Source organism: Prionailurus bengalensis, chromosome E2 (assembly GCF_016509475.1).
Source record: "Prionailurus bengalensis isolate Pbe53 chromosome E2, Fcat_Pben_1.1_paternal_pri, whole genome shotgun sequence".
In the NCBI taxonomy this organism is placed as follows: Eukaryota; Metazoa; Chordata; class Mammalia; order Carnivora; family Felidae; genus Prionailurus; species Prionailurus bengalensis.
The window spans coordinates 60,185,943-60,200,269 of record NC_057352.1 but is presented as its reverse complement, the minus strand read 5'-3'; the positions used below and the strand labels follow the sequence as shown (position 1 = coordinate 60,200,269).

Here is a 14,327-nt window from a genome sequence, read left to right as displayed (position 1 = left end):
GCGCGGGCCAGGAGCCCGCCCGTGAGCGGGGGGCCCGCGGCCGCTCGCCGCCCCCGGCCGCCCCGGCCGCCCCGGGCCCCCCCGGCGCCTCGCGCGCGCCCTCCCGCCGGCCCCTGGCGGGGGTCCCGCCCGCGCCGCGCGCCCCCGGCCCCGGCGCGGCCCGCGGCGCCCGCCCGCCCTCGCCCGGCCCCGGTCCGCGCGCCCCCGGCCCCGGCGCGCCCCGGGCCCCCGCGCCCCCCGCCCGCGCCCGCCCGCGCCCCCGGCCCCGGCCGGCGGCCCCCGGCCCCGGGGCGCGGCGCGGCGCGGGCGGCAGCATGGTGGAGAAGCGCTGCCCGCTGCAGAGGGACGGCGTGTACCGCTGGTTCTCGGAGCTGCCGTCGCCGCAGCGCGTGGAGTTCCTGTGCGGCCTGCTGGACCTGTGCATCCCGCTCGAGCTGCGCTTCCTCGGCTCGTGCCTCGAGGACCTGGCCCGCAAGGACTACCACTCGCTGCGCGACTCGGAGATCAAGGCCAACAACCCGGCCGACCTGGGCAGCCTCACCAACCTGACGGACGAGGTGGTGCGCAGCAAGCTCCTGGTGTCGCTGGCGCTGCTGGGCTCGGAGCAGCGCGAGGCGGCGGGCGTGCTGTACCGCACGCTCACGCACATCGACTCCATCATCCACAACTACGGGCTGCAGCTCAACGAGGGCCGCACGGGCGATGAGTTCCTGCTGCTCTTCACCATGGCCTCCAACCACCCGGCCTTCAGCTTCCACCAGAAGCAGGTGCTGCGCCAGGAGCTCACGCAGATCCAGAGCAGCCTGAGCAGCGGCGGCGGCGGCGGTGGCGGCGGCGGCGGGGGCCACGGCGGCAAGAGCGCGCTGCCCACCTGCCCGGCCTGCCACAAGGTGCGCGCCCTCAGCCTCTCCCCACCCCACTACCCCCCTCCCCCAGGGCCCCTCGTGGGCGGTCGCACCCGCCTGGCGCGCGGAGGTCGCCGGGGAGCCCCCTGGGCTGCGGGCCGGCGTGTGCGGTCAGAGTTCGCGGCCCCTTTGTGCCTTTCTCTCGCGTCTGCGGCTGGACACGCGAGAACGCTTTTGTCCCCTTCATCGTCCCCTTGGGCGACAGGAGTTATACCTTGTGTCGCCTTGGTTTCTCCAAAATCTGGTGTTTATTAGCAGGAAAGGAAGCCGCGGTCGAGGGGGAGATGGGTGCGCTGCGGGGAGTCCCCGTGGCCTAGGTGTCCTTTCCCCGGTGGGGTGGTGGCTGTCCCGCGGGGCCTTGGACGCCTGCGAGACGGCTGTTTCCTGGAGGTCCTCCTGCCTTTGTCGGGGCAGATCTGCCCGAGTCCCCAGGGTGTTGGTCTCCTAAGGAATGTGAGGTTAACGTCTCCGTCTCCAAGCTAAGCAGGAAGGGCATCGTGGTCATTCCCTCAGAAACGTGAACTTTCCTCTACATGTTTCAAAACTATGTAAACACCAAGCGTTCGGGGCTCCAGCTCCTTTTTCCCAGCCCCCTGGGACCCAGTGCCAAAGCGGTGCAGAGAGAGGAAGGGTTTCTCTGTGACCCAGGGTGGCGTGTGTGGATATCACCCTGGGACTCTCCCTGGAGAGGTTGCTGTCGGCTCGAGTGCTGCCCGGTGCCTTCTGCACGGGGTCTGAGCTGTCTTCACCTAACACTCCTGTGCTCTCTGCTCTGCTGCTGGTGGTGTTCAGCTGTCTCTCAACCCCGGATTGTGGCTTATTTTTCTTCCGTGTTTTTCTCTAAGATGTGGTTGTGGTGCCTCTGTTGGCTTTAATCTAAGTCTTATCTGTTTTTGGTGGCGTTGATCTGAGACTGTGGTTTTTTTCCTAAATGTGTGTTCAAGTGACTCTGAATCGCATGATGTGCACTGGGCAGGAAAACGGTGTTTCAGCTACAACAAAGGGAAAGCGCTGTGGTCGTCCGTAGGGGGCTCGGTAGGCTCTTGGGGTGCCAGTGGCATGTCACCTGTTTGTGGGATTTCAGTCCCTTGTGGTCAGTTCCACATGCTGTTGCCTTCTCTTTGGGTGCGGTGCACCAGCGTCTGGGGCTGTTTGTCCAGGCATAATCAGCTCTTGAAGGGGATTCTTTTGTGTGTGCAGACTCATCACTTGTCAGAAGCGGAAGATGGCGATGATGATTTTGGTGGGGCAGGCGCTAGCCCTGGAATGAAAATACGCTCTCGAAGAGAGCCTTTCTGTCTGGTGAGAAACTCCTCTGATGACATGAAGGGCTAGTCCGCCCCCACCCCTGCCCACACACGGCCAGCTGGCCAGCTGTGTGACCTTGGCCAGAACCCTCCCTCCTCCTGGTGTTTCCCTGCTGGAGTAGAGGTAGCTTACCTGCCTCCTGGGCTTGTCGGGGGGCTACGTGAGGTCACACTTGACGTGCCCACAGCATGTGCAGGGAGTGCAGACTTAAGCCAGGCACGCTGTTAGGGAGTGAAATACTCCTGTCTTGTGTTTTGTTTTGTTTTGTTTTTAATGTTTATTTATTTTGAGAGAGAGAGAATCCAAGCAGGCTCTGCACTGTCAGCGCAGGGCTCAGTGCACGGCTTGAACTCATGAACCATGAGATCGTGGCCTGAGCCAAAATCAAGAGTCAGACCCTTAACCCACTGAGCCACCCAGGCGCCCCAAGTTTGAGTTTGAGTTCATGTTTTCTAAATTAATTTTTAAGTAGTTGCTTGGAGCTTTGATCCATGGGAAATTGATCAATAATGAGGTTATGGTGAGTAACCTTAGGGCTGTTGCTTTCACATTTCTGAACAACCACGGTGCCTCGTTTTCCCCACCTCCCCTGTGTCACTGCTAAACTAATTTCAAGCACATTCATCTAACTTTCTGTTAAAGTTAAGGCCCGATGCACCCTTTGCTGCTTGGAGTCGGCCTCTGTGGTGAAATGGAACATTTGAGCGTTTTGCCTTCTTGGGGTCTGAATCTAACATTTTCTGTCGTCCCGGGAAAGCAGCCCTGGTAAGGCTCCACCTGGCTTTCTTTTGTGAGTGGTTGTATTTTGCTCTGAACCCTTTCGAAAGAAAGACGTGGGTTTGGTTTTTTCTTTACCTTCTGTAAAGTAGCAGTTCTTATAAGTATGTCTTCTGATACAGTCACCATGTTGTTTAACAGTCCTCATTGCTCGGAGGACAAGCAGAAGGCGCTTAAGAGTGTGAGTGAGGTAAAATCGACATTTTCACATTCGGGAAGGAAGGGCAAAGCCGGCGGCAGACTGCGGTAGCTTTGCGTGCCCGGTGGCCGACAGGTGCCATGGGTGTGCTGGTCTGCGGTTCCTCCTGAGCTGGTGCTGGGGGTCGGCGGGACTCACACTCCCTTCCTGTTTAAGTGTGAAGCCATGGTTGTGGGAAAAGTTTAATTTTACCCTTCGCAGTCTTTCCTTTACATAAGATGATGATGTGTTATGGTATATGCTTATTTTTTTCAAGTAACAGCTTTTTGAGATTTAATTTAAAAATCATACGATTTCACTGCTTCGAAGTGTACGCTTAAAAATAGTTTCTAATACGCTTACGCAGTCGTGCACCCATTGCCGCTCTCTGCTTCCAGAACGGTTTCGTCACCTCCCGAAGGAGCCCCGCACCTTTGTCGGCAGTCCCTGCCCACCACCGCCCCCCCCCCCCCCCCCCAAGCCCTACCTGCTCCTCTGCTTGGGCGGCCTGTGCTTGTCCCGGCCGTGTCGTACGAACACAGTCCTCCAATGTGTGGCCTTCTGTGGTGGGCCTCCTTCACTTAGCGCCACTGCTCAGAGTTTATTCCTGTTGCAGCATGTGTCCGTGCCTCACTGCTTTTTCAGGGTTGAATGCTATCCGTTGTGTGGATAGACCCATTTTGTTTATCTGCTCATCGGTTGATGGGCACTTGGATGGTTGCACGTGCTCATTCTTAGATTTTGTTTCCTCGGGGCTAATAGGCTCTTGTTTTAATCCCTTGCACCTAATGCTTCACAAGTCATCTCTGAAGCACTGTCCACGTGTGGCTGTCCCGAGGGACCTCACTGTCTCCATCCGAGCCCGCCCGGTGGGTGCTTAGGCACCTTGCGTGGCACCCCTCTTGGGAGCTGCTGTTGAAGGTCGCTGAGAACACGCTGCCCCGAGCCCCGGGCCCGGTGCTGTCGGGCCAGTGTGGTGGTCCAGAGCCAGCGGAAGCCTCCCCTCTAGCCGGACCGGGCGGGGGAAAGCTGCCTCCCCGCCCTGGTGTTTCGGAATCCTCCTGGCGAAGATCACAGCCGGACGACTTGCGTGACGTTGAGATTTCCAGCGGGTGCCGAGCCTTGTCGGCGTGCTCGGTGCGGGAGTGCGGTGGTGGTCTTCCTTTGGGCGTGTGTCCTGGGGTTTGCACCCAAGAGCGCTACGGAAGGCGCGGTGGACACCAGCTGCACGCAAATACTGCTCATAACGTCTCGCCTCAGGCAGGTGCCAGCTGGCTGTGTTTCATCGCTTCCCTAAGCTGCTGAAAATCGTTGTAGTTCGGAGGTGGAGCATTGGTAGTTGGTGCCCTGGTTACCTTGTGAGGTGTGAGTGGCCGCCTCTGGTCTCTCTAACCTGACGCTCTGCCCGCTGTAGAGGATCCGGCATTCCACGGGAAGGGAGTGAGTCTGTCCAGAGCAGCTGCTCTTATCCCTGATGTTAAGGAGGAGCCGTGACCTGAAGGCACAGTGGTGGCTCCAGTTCTGCACTTGGCTCCGGGCGCTGATGGGGGTCTGAGCCCCGCATCTGAGCTCAGTCTGGCCGCCTGCACCGCTTCGTCTGTTACGTCGTGTTTGGCCAGCTCTCAGAGGCCCGAGGACTGCCTTCCTTTTCCAGTGAGCGCACGCGACGGTCATTGAGACATCCCGGGAGGCAGTTTTACTTTGTGGCGGTGGTGTAGTTCCTCATTGAAAACGCGCATCCGACCGCATCTGCTTGGAGCTGCCGTGGTCCCGCCGGCGTGCGGTAGGGTGACCCGAACCGCGGGGCCTTTGGTTACTGTCCTTCGACCCCCCCCCCCCGCCCCACGTTGGGGCTGTTGACTGTCAGCTGTCATGTGCACAAGTTCATGTTCCCTGCGTCCAGCTCCACAAACCTTAGTGCTGCCGCTGTAGTTGGTGTGGAGTTTGATTTGCGTTTGTAATGAGTAACGTGGAGGTACTTACGTGCGCTGCAGCACGGTTACAGGCCCTCGTCAACATCTGCCTTATTTCTGCGGTTTTGGAAGTTCACTAGTTACTTGGGCCTCAGTTTACCCATTTCTGATTTTCTCTTCAGTCCTGCGTATTTCATCCCCCCTCCTTTTGGACTGAGGACGCTTTGGATTAATCTATTTTTTTCCTACCAACCAGGTTGCATGAGTCTTACATTTTTTTTTTTTTTTTAATTTTTTTTTTCAACGTTTATTTATTTTGGGGACAGAGAGAGACAGAGCATGAACGGGGGAGGGGCAGAGAGAGAGGGAGACACAGAATCGGAAACAGGCTCCAGGCTCTGAGCCATCAGCCCAGAGCCCGACGCGGGGCTCGAACTCACGGACCGCGAGATCGTGACCTGGCTGAAGTCGGACGCCTAACCGACTGCGCCACCCAGGCGCCCCGAGTCTTACATTTTTAAAGGCAAGCGAGTAGAAGGTACGTTTTTGTTTGTTTGTTAAATTGGTGGCTGCCGACCTCCCAGAGACTGTGACTCAAAATTTCTGTGATGTCTCGGGAAAATAGTTTATTTGAGTATTGTTTTTCTGCCTTGGATGGATTACATTTCAGAAAAAAGATCCTTGGGACGTTTCCCTTTTTTTGAGAAACCACCTTTCGGGACACCAGTTCTCTCATTAGTTTACGAGCCGCCTGACAAGTTTACAGGTCGGGGGTTTCTGATTCCCGAAGCCAACCTGCTGCAGGCAGTGCAGACAGCAAGGGCGACTCCCCCCCAGTCCCCACGAGGCCTTGTGTGTGGAGAGACCCGTTGTGTCGCAGAGCTACTTCCTGTCACAGGAAAAAGCGTCATCAAGAGCTTAGTAAAATAGGTTAGTTCTTTTTTTTATTAGGGCTGGAGTTGATTCAGTCACTCTCTTGAATGGATGGTATAAAATAGGCTAATTCTTAAGCAGTTTGTTTTGTTCTGAGTTACAAGGCCTGAGGTGGTCTAGAGTGAAGACAAAGGCGGACCGAATATCTTTCCTATGATTGATGCTCTGGCAGCCACTCCGATCTGTGATCAGGCCGTACGGGGTGGGCCTCGGCCTGCCAGTGCGGCCCCCAGGAGAAGCGCAGGCCTGTGGCCCTGACTCTAAACTGGGGGTGGGGTTGGGCACCCGGATGTCAGAGACCCTTTGGACTAAGCATCTCGCCTGTAAGCGTGTTTGGGATTTCAGGTGGGTGTTTCTCGGGTGCATAGAAAAATCACGAGCCCCCAAAATGTCTTGTGTGCGTCCTTACCGTTCGTTACTTTTCCTTGATGTCCTGAGGCAGAGCGCCTCTCTCCGTGACAGGCCCTCTCACGGGCTCGTCCCTCAGTCTCTGTTGTGGTCACATCTTTCTGTTTCCTCCGGGAGGGCGTTAGCTCAGGTGTCTGAACTTTGTCCTTTCCTGCCCTTCCCACTTCCCCCCAAGTCCCCCGCCTCGGTCTTTGACCTCCTCTGTTTCTCCACTCGGCACATCAGTGTTGTCATGGGCCTCTTACCTGTCTCGGAAACAGCAGAACCCCTTCCTTCCACGTTGTCCACTGTCTGTCCCTTCGTTAGCAAGTCCTCCCCCAGCCAACCTCGTTCCTACTTGTCGGGAGTGTCCGTTTTTAACAACTTGCTGTGTATCCTTCTGACGTTTTAACACGCTTGTAAGCACATGCACATTTTTCTAAAACCTTCTATGCACACATCTACAGACAGGATCTTCCCACAGGTGCTGCCCCTCGCCCGGCCCCCCAGACGATACAGACTGGAGCCAGCTCACCTTCCGCTGCCACCTCGGCCTCTTGGAACCTGGCTTTTGCCTCCATCCTTTTTGGCGAAATCTATGTTTATTAAAGGGAACTCCATAAACTGTTAAAAAAATTGAAATAGAACACAGAACCAGAGGTGCAAACTGAAAAGACAAAAGTGAAACATCTCCCTCCTCCTCCACACATGGGAGAAGGACACGCAGGACATTGCGAGGTGTGGGCCGCGTTCTCTCCTTTACCCACGTATTGATACTTGTTGTTTCGCACGTAAAAAAAACGAGATTTCTTACCTTTTTCCTAGTATCCAGTTCTGTCTCTCTCTTTGTTCCTTGTAGAAACTTCCAGAGGAACTTGCCGTGTATTTACAAGTAGGTGACTGGTGCCTTGCCCCGCACACAGGTCTGTGCCTTGCTTTCTTCCCCCTGGCAGCTGTTCTGGACATGCAGTCCACATCAGGCCATGGAGCGTCTTCGTTCTGGTTTCGTGGGTCCCCAGGGAGGGCATTTGGTTCCCATGCCACTATTGTAAACAATCCAGTCATTTACATATTACGCATGACACGCGTGCGGCCTTTCGTGTTTGGATGCGTGTGTACCCGGGGACTAGAAACCTGGAAATGGGACTGCTGGTAGGCCACGGGGTGTGTGCCTCTGTGTGAGTGCAGGCAACTGCCCCAGTCCGTCTTCTGGAACCCGGGGTGGCATGTGTGAGCGTCTGTTTGCACACCTCCCAGCGGCAGAGGGGGCGGGGGTCGTGGCTGGGGGCAGCATCTCTGAGGGTGGGGTGCGTTTGTTCTCGTGGGTGAGCCCCCTCGTGGGTGAGGTTGAACATTAAAAAACATCTTTTTTTTAATGTTTATTTTTGAGAGAGACAGAGCTGGGCAGAGCGTGAGCAGGGGAGGGGCAGAGAGAGAGGGAGACAGACTCTGAAGCAGGCTTCAGGCTCTGCAGGGACAGCTCAGAGCCTGTCTCTCCCCCACCCCTGCCCCCACTCCTCCTCCGCTCACTCTTTGTCTCTCTTAAAATAAATAAACTTTTAAAAAAGTGAGCATTTTATTTTTGGCAAGCTTTCCATATCCTTTGCCCTTTTCTGCCGAGTTGTTGATCTTTATTGTTAGGAGCTCTTTAAGTTTCAAGGAAGTTGTCCTTTTGTCTTTAGTAGAAGTGGCAAGTATTTGTTTTCCCGGGGTTTTTTTCTTGCCTGTTGACTTTGCCACGCGGTTTCTTTTTAGCGCTCTTTTTATCAATCTTGTGTGGCGACTGGGCTTTGTGTCATCAGTGGAAATGCTTTATACTTTCTGCATTGTACACATCATCACGCCCGCGGCGGATTACGGCCGTGCGCCTGTGATGCCGTGTACCTTCCCTGGGGTGCCTTCTGGTATAGAACTCGCGCGGTTTCTCCTCTTACGTTTAACAGAGCCATCTGGAATTGATTTGGGGTAAGGTACGGAGCTAGTTTTATATTTTCCAGATGAAAACCCAGTTGCCCCAGTGCCATTTGTTGAATGATGCCATCATGCTGCCCTCCCCATGTATATGTGGGGTGACTTCTAAACTCTGTGTATTCAGTTTCATTGATGTCTTTATCTGGATGGCCTCTTATTTGAAGGATTCGCTGCATGCTTTCCAGTCCTTATCTTTCTTATCTTCCAGGGGAGGGTGCTTCTTTTTTTTTTTTTTTTTTAAGGCAAATGTGGTTGTGGAGGTGCTTCCCTTGGATGCTGGCTTAAAGGCTCCTGGGCTGGCTGAGCATCCTGCTGAGAATCTCCGCCTCCATTCATTCCCGCAGTGCACTCCCTTCTTCCTGCTTCTCTCAGTGTTTTCAGTCTCTCGGCTTTCCTGCCCTTTTGATGATGGTATTCTCACTGATGAATTCAAAATCTGCATGCCCAGCTAGATCTGAACTCCAGCTGGAGGTCCCAGGTAGCACAGTATGCCCAAAGGTAAGCTCCCTCTAACTGTCCTTGACCGCCTCACCCCGGCCCCGAGACCCCCAGCCAGAAGTCCATGCCTCTCCTGTCGTTGGCCTTCTCTGGTCTCCCTCCAGTCAGTGACCAAGTCCTCAGCATCCTCGTGGGTTTCTGCTCTGTTGACACTGCAGTCCAAGTCAGTGTTTGCCCTGCCTGTCTGTCCCTCTCCCTCTCTTTCTTCCCGCCACACTTGACACGATGGTCCCATCTATGGCACACTTCTGTGCAGGCGCACTTAGATTTGGGGCCATTTGCCAGGGAGCCCGGGCATAGATTAAAATAGTCTTCAGGGATCAAGCACAACCCCTAGCCTCGTGGAGCTCCACTCCACTCCCCGAGTCAAGATGGCATGCTGGCACGCAAGTGAGTGATTATCTCCCTTTAGAATTAAGCTGATGTCACTGTTTAAAGTCTGCAAGAAATAACTCGTAGCTTTGTTTTTTAATTATCCTGAAACTTTGGTACCTTCACTTTTCCTAGAAATCACAGTGACATGTCTAACTTCTCACCTTGGCCGGGGTCTAATCTATGGCAACCCATCTCCGTGACCTGGGTCTAGTCTATTGTGACGGCCCGTCTTCATGACCAGGGTCTACTCTGCTGTGACAACCATCCCACTGACTGGGTCTCGTCTACTGTGACAACCTGTCCCCCTGACCCCACTCGTAGCCTCTAACAACAGGTGCCATGGTGAGATGCCGATAGGATTGTTCTTCTCTGGCGTGCAGGTCTTAGCATGGTGTGCGTCAGCGTTTGTGATCTGCCTACTGCCTGTCTGTACTCACCTCTGTCTACACTCGAGGTTCCTTATGTTTACTGCAGTCCCTCTTTCCCCTGAACCTTCGTAGGTTCTGACCTCTCAGACAGGACACCTGGTACCTGGGACTCCCCAGCCCCCAGTTCTTGGCTTACACTTACAAGCCTTCTATGGCTTCCTTCTGTCCTATATCTTTTACTATATTAAAGTGTGTTTCTTTAAACTTCCATCACCAGACTTTGACTTATTGGAGGGCAGAGACCGTCTCTTTCAGTCCAGAACCTTATGGTCCCTGCCACCCCACAGGGGCTGTGTCCTGAGCATCTGTGAAATCTGAGTGGGAGGGAGGTGTTGGATGTTGATGAAAGCTCACCCTAGGGGCCGCTGGGTGGCTCAGTCGGTTAAGCGTCTGACTTCAGCTCAGATCATGATCTTGTGGTTCGTGGGTTCGAGCCACATCAGGTTCTGCACCGACAGCGCAAAGCCTGCTTTGGATTCTCTGTCTCCCTCTCTCTGTGCTCTCCCCTTTCAAAAATAAACACTAAACCAAAAAAGATGAGGTGCCTGGCGCAGTCAGTCAAGCGTCTGACTTCAGCTCAGGTCATGATCTCGCGGTTCGTGGGTTTGAGCCCCGCTTCATGCTCTGTGCTGACAGCTCATAGCCTGGATGGAGCTTGCTTTGAACCCCCCCCCCCCCCCCCCCCCGCCGCTCCTCTCCCACTTGTGCTTCTTGATCTCTCTCTCTCAAAAATAAACATTTAAAAAAAAAAAAAAAGCCACCCTAGTGAAAACGTTTTTTCCTTAGTGCTTTTCTGTGGTCCTGTCAGTGACACCTGTTACCAAATCGTACTCTTCCTTGGTTGCTTTTGTTCATTGGTTGTTTCTCTCATACATCACGTAGCTGTAGGTTTCTAGTGGATTTTAGCGTCAGCGTTCTACTTTATTCTTCAAAAGCTGGCACGCGAATGCTTCCAGTGGGAGCACCTCTCTGCACATGGTAGTTTGGGTGATACTACCCCAGGACAGAGCCAGGTGTATGGACCAGTGTGCTGAGCGCTTGTTGGTGCTGTGTAGACCTGCCTCCTGTGCGTCTCGTGTCAGAGTGGTGGTGGGAGCTTTGCAAGGCTGCTGTTTACAAAAGTGTAAATCGCGGAGAGCCCCGCTGTTTTTGTTCGGTGTAGAATGGCGATAAACTAATAACCATTCGTCTTGCCAATTAAAGTTTCGTTTGCATTTTCTATACTTTAAACATTGACATCAGATTCATTAGGAGGGAGCGTTATAGAGTCGTTGTCTTAATTATTCGGGACTTTTATATAAAGCTTCAGTAGAATTACTGGAAAGAAATGTATCCTCAGGTTTCATACTGATTCACAGTGAATCTAATTAAAGCATGTATATGTAGGAACTTCTGGAAACTTAGTCTAGACGAGAAAAAAACAACTTTGTAAAGGGAGGAGAATTAATTTACGGGGAAGGGGATCCCTTCTCCCATGTCTTTTGGGCATTTCAACAGGATGTGGAGTCTTGGGGGCACTGTTGATAGCCCGGCTGTGCCGCGCTAACAGAGTCCACGAGCCCCCTCGTAGGCACCGGGCTGGAGTCGCGCGCCCTGCCGTGCGGTGTGAGATCCGGGGTGTGGTCTGGGGTCTCTTGGCCCCGCAGCCCCCCCACCCCCCACCCCCCGGCGGGCTCGTCCCTGCAGGGCACCTTTGCTCGCCGGAGGGCACCCGCGGGGGCGGTTGTTCGAGCTCACGAAGGCGTGAGGCCCGTGACCTGGTACGCGTTCGTGTTGGTGGCGAGGAGGCTGGTTTACCAGTCAAATGACCTTCTTGCTGAATTCTCAATACAGAGACGGCGGACGGAGCAGGTGGTGGGAGGGAATGCCACTTGCCGTGTGCAGGCACTGCTCCAAGCGCCCCGAACCTATTCACTTAGCCCTCGTGACTGCTCCGCCACCGTCCCCGTTTCAGCGGTGACAAAACAGACGCAAACAGGTTAAGTGTAAGTAATTTGCCAAAGAGGACATAAGGGGCTATTTTTATTATGTGAAGCCAAAATTATATCTTAAAACGGCTTTACTTTATTATTAAAAGTCAGGGGGAAAAGCGGAAGATTGTGTGGTGTTGGCGCGGGGGGGGGGGGCTGTCCCGGCCCCTGCGGGTGTCGGCCGCGGCTCTCCAGGGCCTTGGTGGTGCCACCAGTTCACCGCTGTGCACGCAGGGCCCTGCGTCCACCTGCTCACGGGAGAACTTCATCTGGAGAAAGGCGCAGAAGGCACCCTGTCAGGGTTTCGGTAAATGTGGGAAGCTCTGTAGCGCATACCTGTCGAGGTATAGAAGTTCCCGTCACCGCCTCTTGTGGTCACTTGTCCCCTTCGGCACCCCCCAGCCTCCCCCTCCTCCTCCCCGCCTCCCACCTTTAAATCTGTTTCCCCTGGTCCTGGTTGGTGTCGCCTGTGCTAAACCTTCGTCAGAGCGGGACCGTAGAGTTCCGTTTGAGCCCCCGGCGAGCCTTGTGGCGTTATCTGCGGTGGTGGGTCCAGGGAACACCCTGGGCAGGGTGCTGCACTGGAGTGGGTGCCGCCCGCTTGCCCAGATGTCGGGGTCGCGCTCTCGTATGGCAGCCAATTACCTTCTCCGCGCTTCGTGCTGTGGTTGTCCTGTGTATTACCTCTGCACTAGCTGTAAGCCCCGCAGCGTGAGACCACTTTTTGCTTTAATACGATGTATTTTTAAAAATTAAGAAGAAAATGTTATTTTATGTTTGCCCACATATTTGCTCTTTCCGCTGCTTTTCATTACTCACTAAAGAGCTGGCTTGGGGGCGCCTGCGTGTCTGTCGGTGAAGCGTCCGACTGCGGCTCAGGTCATGATCTCACCATCCCGACTTTGAGCCCCGCGTCGGACTCTGTGCTGACAGCTTAGAGTCTGGAGCCTGCTTCGGATTCTGTCTCCCTCTCTCTCTGCCCCTCCCCTGCGCGCTCTCTCTCTCTCTCTCTCTCTCTCTCTCTCGCAAAAGTAAATTAACTTAAAAAAAAAAAAAAGCCTGCTTGTTATCGTGTCCCTTCAGTCTGGAAAATTCCTTCAGCATTTTCTGGAGTTTGGGTCTGCATGTTCGAAATTTCCTTAGTTTTCGTGCCTGCAAGAGTGTCTTGCTTCTGCCTGTGTTGCTGCAGGGACCCGTCACCAGATGTAGGAGTCCCTGCTGACCGTCTCGCTCCAGCATTTAAGGAAGGGGAGGCCTGTGCAGTATGGGGGCAGCCCAGCGTTGCTCTCTTCAGTTTATCTTGTTCGGTGCTCTCTGAACTTCTTGGAGCTGTAAATTCATGTCTTTTACTAAATTTGGGAAATCGTCAGTCATGATTTCTCCATAGTTTTTTGTGTCTCGATATCTCAGTATCCCTTTTCGGACTCCAACTGTAAGTACATTAAGTCTCCTATTCCACAGGTGCTAGAAACTTTTGTCTTTTCTTTTCCAGTCTTTTTCTCTCTCTGTGTTTCGGGCTGGACACTTTCAGTTGATCTGTCTTGAAATTCTGCAAGTCTTCTGTTAATTCCAAACTGCTGTAAAGCTCATCCAATAGATTTTTTTAAAGTTTATTTATTTGAGAGAGAGAGGGAAAGAGAGAATCCCAAGCAGACTCCATGCTGCCAACACAGAGCCCAATGTGGGGCTTGAACCCACGAACTGTGAGATTGTGACCTGAGCTGAAATCAAGGGTCAGAGCCACAAAGTGCCCCAAGCTCATCTAGTGGATTTTTAAATTCTGAAATAGCATTTTTTTATTTTAGAATTTCTACTTGGATCCTTTTTTATGATTTTAAGTCTTAATTTTTTTAGAGCAGTTTTAGGTTCACAGAAAACTTGAATATTGTAATCACCTGAAGTCAGCGGTTTACATCAAGGCTCCTTCTTGGTGTTGTACAGGTTGTGGTTTCGACAAGCGCATAAGGACGGGTGTCCACCATGACATCACACAGAGCGGTCTCACTGTCCTTGACAGCCCTCCGGGCTCTGCCTGCGCACCTCCCTGCCTCCAGCCCCTCGTCTTTCCCTGTGTCCATAGCTTTGCCTTTTTCAGAATGTCATCTGGCTGGAGTCACACCGTATGTAGACTTTTCAGATAACATTTCATTTTCCTTCATGCCATTTCATGACTTGACAGCTCTTTTTATTGCTGAGTAATATTCCATTGTGTGGTGCACACAGTTTATGCGTTCACCTCCTGTGGGACACCTTAGTTGCTGCCTGAATTTTCATATTTTAAGAGTTTCCATTTCTCTCCTGAGATATTCTTTGGTTCTTGTGTCACATACATTTTTCTTTTATGTTCTGAGCCTTGTAACAACAGTCACTTAATGCTTCTTGGCTCTGATTCCAGCGTGTGATTCCTCTTGGGCTTGGCCTCCTTTTTCTCTTTGTATTGGATCTTGTTCTTGTTTCTTTATGTATCTCGTGCTTACAGATTGCCCCTTGGGTTTTGCAAGTGAGACCCTGTACAAGCTCTGGGTTTTGCTTGGTCCTCCTGCAGAGTATCGTGTTGTTGTTGTGTTTGTTTTAGCAGGCACTACATTTGACCGGACCCAAACCCCAGAACTCTCTTCCTTTGCTGGCCAGCAGCCCCAACCTCTGGTTGTCTGGTCTTAGCTTGGCTCCTTGGGGCCTGCGTG

General features: G+C 53.4%; 1 protein-coding gene across 5 annotated transcripts in view; it reads left to right on the top strand.

The window, feature by feature from the left end:
* The first annotated feature begins 291 nt into the window (after positions 1–291).
* The window catches only part of ZCCHC14 (zinc finger CCHC-type containing 14), a 57,988-nt gene continuing 43,952 nt past the window's right edge, over positions 292–14,327 (top strand). For 2 of the 5 annotated variants that reach the window (XM_043599838.1, XM_043599835.1), the window contains exon 1: positions 293–890. In XM_043599838.1, the coding sequence (XP_043455773.1) occupies positions 315–890 (576 nt within the window). In that variant the 5' untranslated portion in view covers positions 293–314. Of the gene's footprint in view, positions 891–14,327 lie in introns of all 5 variants that reach the window. The other 3 variants (XR_006300208.1, XM_043599837.1, XM_043599836.1) reach the window with 2 other exon arrangements.